The sequence below is a fragment of the Priapulus caudatus genome, unplaced genomic scaffold (genome assembly GCF_000485595.1).
Source record: "Priapulus caudatus unplaced genomic scaffold, Priapulus_caudatus-5.0.1 Scaffold1263, whole genome shotgun sequence".
NCBI lineage: Eukaryota > Metazoa > Priapulida > Priapulimorpha > Priapulimorphida > Priapulidae > Priapulus > Priapulus caudatus.
In genome coordinates, this window is record NW_014578324.1 from 50473 (window position 1) to 55497 (window position 5025).

General features: G+C 43.0%; 1 protein-coding gene across 6 annotated transcripts in view; it reads left to right on the forward strand.

The window, feature by feature from the left end:
* LOC106816019 overlaps positions 1 to 4401 on the forward strand; it is a 14021-nt gene extending 9620 nt beyond the window's left edge. For 3 of the 6 annotated variants that reach the window (XM_014820555.1, XM_014820558.1, XM_014820557.1), the window contains exons 2-7: positions 1749 to 2018; positions 2197 to 2291; positions 2582 to 2786; positions 3181 to 3318; positions 3686 to 3905; positions 4208 to 4401. In XM_014820555.1, the coding sequence (XP_014676041.1) occupies positions 1749 to 2018; positions 2197 to 2291; positions 2582 to 2786; positions 3181 to 3318; positions 3686 to 3795 (818 nt within the window). In that variant the 3' untranslated portion in view covers positions 3796 to 3905; positions 4208 to 4401. Of the gene's footprint in view, positions 1 to 1258; positions 1392 to 1748; positions 2019 to 2196; positions 2292 to 2581; positions 2787 to 3180; positions 3319 to 3685; positions 3914 to 4207 lie in introns of those variants that run through there. The other 3 variants (XM_014820559.1, XM_014820556.1, XM_014820560.1) reach the window with 3 other exon arrangements.
* The last annotated feature ends 624 nt before the right edge of the window (positions 4402 to 5025 follow it).

A 5025-nucleotide genomic window follows, 5' to 3' on the forward strand; every position in this document is an offset into this window, starting at 1 on the left:
GTGAGGTTACGTGTAACTACGTGTAACTAGTACGTGAGGTTACGTGTAACTACGTGAGGTTACGTGACTACGTGAGGTTACGTGTAACTACGTGTAACTACGTGAGGTTACGTGACTACGTGAGGTTACGTGACTACGTGAGGTTACGTGACTACGTGTAACTACGTGAGGTTACGTGTAACTACGTGAGGTTACGCAGCAGCAGATTAATCTTGGCGCATTTTTATTCGCATCGGATTTTGATCACAATCCAATCGTCTGCATCGCAGTCGAAATAATTGACTCGAAGGATTGTCATTACGGGCACGCCATAGCTGCGCCCCATTCTTCACCAGTATGAATTAACCGCCACTCGCATAGAATCGACTGATATACCCTCGCAGCTAACCGGAAATTAATGCTAAACAATCGAAGTGATTTTCAAAAGACGCTGCTCGCATTAGAATGGAACCGTTCGACGATATTGCTTCTGAAACGGGATCTGCCGCCCGCCGCCGGTCTGGTCCCATCTGCTACAAGTCCGTCCGTATATAGAATCTAGCTTCTACTCTACCTGCCCTACCTGCCCGCGTTTCAAATGCCATCGCGATGTAATAATAAAAGGATCGCGGACGTCGGCATCATTCGTGCTCGGTGCGATACGAACGCGAGCGACCCGAGGCAACGCCGTCATATATACACGCACACACCTGAAATCGTCGGTTCTTACTTAGCAACCGATTTCGCGGGATCGACTGTGGCGTATAGGTTCGCTCTACCCGGTAACCGGTCACGAGTTAGAGCGCGTAGAGACGAAGAAGGGAAACAGCAACGATCGTGGTGCAAGAACACGATGAAGAGCTTCCGCGACCAAGCTTCGTCACAGGTAAGTTACAGGTAGCGATTTGGATATAGTTAGTTAGTTAGTTAGTTAGTTAGGTAATTAGTTAGTTCATTGGTTAGTTAGTTAGGTTGTTATTTAGTTTGTTAGTTAGCTAGCTAGTTAGTCAGTCCGTCAGTCAGCTAGCTAATTAGTTAGTTAGTTAGTTAGGTAGATAGATCTACTGCAGTTCTTCCGCGGCGTTAGTTAGTTAGTTAAATCAAAGTCGATCGAATTGCATCGCCGGTTCGAGTGAAGGCGATAGTCGTGAATTCGTTCTATACCATAAACATTGTGTGGTTTTTTTTATTTCGAAGTTTCGTCCAAGGCCGAACTCTTGTACGTCTATGGTCTAACCAGGGTAGGGTCGGCGCTACTACCTTCAAGGGCCAAAAAGAAACGATACCTCGATGCATGGCGTCATTTGAAAATTTATCGCGAATTTAGTCGCAAGCACCACGTTTATGCCTAAACAACTGCTGCACAGCCAAATAGAGAGATTAGAGACCCTATATTGGGGGCAAAAGGCCCAGTAAGTTGACCATCCACCCATCTCGGTATGCATGGCATTGGCACACACGTTAGCCAGCCTAACTATTGCAGCCACCAAACTTCGCATCGGGTTTAGTGTTGGGGCTGCGCGCCCTCCGATTGGTTGGCTGGAGTTGCGCGTCACATCCCCTATCCTCAGCGGTGAACCTGGTAATGATGTAAGAGTGGTCACATGGCAGGTTGTTGCCAAAAAGCATTACAAATGTGATCACCAATCTATTAAATTTTCAAGTAGAAGATATGTATAAACGATATATATATATATATGTGTCTATTTATTTTACTGCTTGTTAGTATTACCATTCTTGTAGCAAATAAAAAAAAAATTGGTTTTCAGGTGTTCTACCCCATCCCCTGATTATGGCGCCTGGAATTAGTGGAAGAGGTGGGCATAACTGCTGTGTTCCTGGATGTACAAACTATCATGAGAAAACAAAGTTTAGAGAGGTTCCCGTTAGCTACATGTCTTTCCCCAACGACACAGCAGACGACCACGAGTGGAGGGAAAAACTCGTAGCAGCTGTAGCCAGACATGATGCAAACTTCAATGTGTCCAAACACAAGATCTGCTCCGATCACTTTGAAAAGTCGCACCTGGTTTTTAGTGGTAAGCTTCTTCGTCATGGTATATGTTTATATAGGCATGCATGTATTAGTCATGGGAGGTCTGGCATATAAATGACGACTCTGTGCATTTATTTGTTTTACAAATGCTGTGAAATCTTACTTATTTCTTTACAATAACAGTTAAGTATTTACATCACCTTATCATTCTGTTTTATTAGGTAAAGGCTTCAAAATATCAAAGGAGCGATTGCCCACACTGAAAATGCCCAGAAGAAGTATGGAAGTCACCAAAACTTCACCGAAAAAGAAACCAGTGAGAGGAAAATAGTTGTTTCATTCTTCGTTATGTTACGTTGATATTATTCACTTTTTGATAACATCTTAAATCATGCTTTAATTATTACAATATTTAGCCAGACGCTCACAGCCTTTTCTCGATGTCACCCTGATGTGTTGTGCACATATAGCTATACCGTTACAGCTGGTATATGTTCATCATGGAAAAATCCCTCTATCCCCCATAGGATTAAATCCACCTGCACATCATTCCAATTCGAATTATCTTCTCTGTCATACAGATGTGTGTGTGTGTTTTTTCGCCAGACTCCTCGGCGTGCACCCGGGACTCCAGAGATGGTTAAGCTGCATGACTACGGTGAGTTGCAGCAGGCTGCAGTCAAGGTTACTGAACCGTGGGTCCTCATCCGCAGCGACGATCTGCTCACACTCGTACTGAGAGAACAAGATGGCAGCCTGCCTCTGAAGGTCACCTTCAATGATGCGTTAGAAGCGACCGTCAGCTGGAACGGTGAGCACGCAACTGTCAGCGAAGAACGGGTCATCGATGATAAAAATTGAGAATATATATTGATAAGTAATTACATAATTTGGAAGGGGGAGACCAAGGACAAGATGGAAGGACTGCGTGCAGAATGACTTGAAGGAGAAGGGATTGGCGACACACGAAGTGGAGGATAGGGAAAAATGGAGGAGAAGAGTCCACTGCATCGACCCCACTTCAGTGGCACTAATAACGTGAAGGAAAAAGAAGAAGTAATTACATAATTTACATTTCAAGCATAGCGTTTGCCCGACCACTTTCCAGGACTGTCCAACAACTGACAGTGACGAACGGTCTATCGATGAAATTATAAAGAATTTATATTATTAAGTACGACATTGGCTCAATGTTCTCTTTCCAGGACGCTTGGTGATGACTCATGAACTTGATGTGAAGCAGGTGGGTCTTGAGATGGCACTGAAAAGGCTACAAAGTCTGCAGTGGTGTTCCCCAGACAGCGAAAGATCGCCAAAGTGCCGGCTAATCGTCGATCGACCAGGTACCGTGTTCGGCAGTGAAGAACAATCGAACTTGTCTCGAGTGTCATGTAAATTTTTTTGGGCGTGGCGCGTAAATATTCGCGGCGAATGTTGAAAGCTTTAGACGAATACTGTATAAGCTGTATATTTCGCGGTGGTTTAATCTTCGCGAATTTTGCGAACGCGTCCCAGACCGCGAAAATAACAACCTGCGAATAATTCATAATTCACCGACCGCGAAATTAACCACTCGCGAAATTGTCCGTCAAGTCTGAATTCGCGAAAATATCTGTACGCGAACAATATGGCATATACAGAACTTTAATAACTTTAGGCAAATATGGGAATCTTTAGTCATTTTTGTCTTTTATGAAACACGTCTTTCAGGACTCTGTTCGACTTGCATTCACAAAACAAAGAGAACGTTCGTCTGTGAGAAGCGACTGCTCCCTGCGCTAACGCGTTTAAGCTCTGCGCCTAAAGGTGGCGCTAATTAAAGAGCTGCCTCGCACCCGTGTCAAGCTGAAAGCTGTCGTGGCTGATCGCGATAGAATTCCTCGCTGTCCCTCCCGCTTGAAAGTCATTCGCAGTCTCTTGCGAAGTGCAGGTAGGTTGGTAGGTTGCTCGCTCGATAATGTCATTATCTGTGTTTTTTTAAGGTGATTTTAAATGTTTCGTTACATAATGTTTAGTTAAACTATAAAGTAAATGAAGAAATTCTGCTAATTGAAAAATCGTTTTTTATTTTAAAATACATTGTATATATATATATGAACGAATTGTAATAGCTTTCTATTGGACTCATTAGGAATCTAAAAATATAACTACTATAAGTGAAAGTCCAATATGTCTGAGTATGTTATATTTGAGGTGTACAGTACATAAATTCATGTTTGTTTCATTTCATAGGAGGATAGGACACACATGTAAGCAGCTGAACCAGGCAGCTTGCCTCTGTAGTTGATACGATAGCTCCTGTAAAAAGAACTTGTGTTATTTATTTGTCACTGAGGGTAAGGAGCTTGCAAGTTCATGTAGATGTATTTTTTTACCAATGTACCATCTTTAAATCAATCAATAAATAAATAATTAATTAAATATGATAAATATTGCAGCTAATTCTAAAATGTTATGCTCACCGACTTTAGCGTAGTTTTCAATAAATTCGGGCGGCATTGCAGCGCCGGTCTCGCCCGAAACTATGAATCTACATGTAAGGGTAAATATATGAAATATAGGAAGCTGGTTTATCTGCTCCTTTTCCCGATTTAACTGCGATTCTCGCCGACAGATGTCGCTAGCTAACTGTTCGCTGTCCCGTGCTCGGGCGCAAACTGCATGCAGTGCCCCTTCCCACACTCAGGATAATACCTTGGCTTGCTATAATACCTTGCTATAATACCGATATACCTTGCTATAATAATCTTAGAGCCAGAGCGAGAGCGCCATCTGTCGTGGAGTTTGGCTCAGGCGTCGCAACCTGAAACCGTGTTTATACCGCAGGAATAACATACTACAGTGTAGTTAGACTCTTATATGTCTATGGTTTATATACGATCGTTAGGTCGGCTACCGAAAAATCTGTTAGAACAAAACAAACAAGACAGGACAGGACAGGACAGAACAGCATGTATGAGGGAGGGGAGGAACCACTGTGTTCGGGACGAGTGATCAGACTATCTGAATCTGGGATACGGGATATGCAGGATTTTCTCGATTTATTTTGT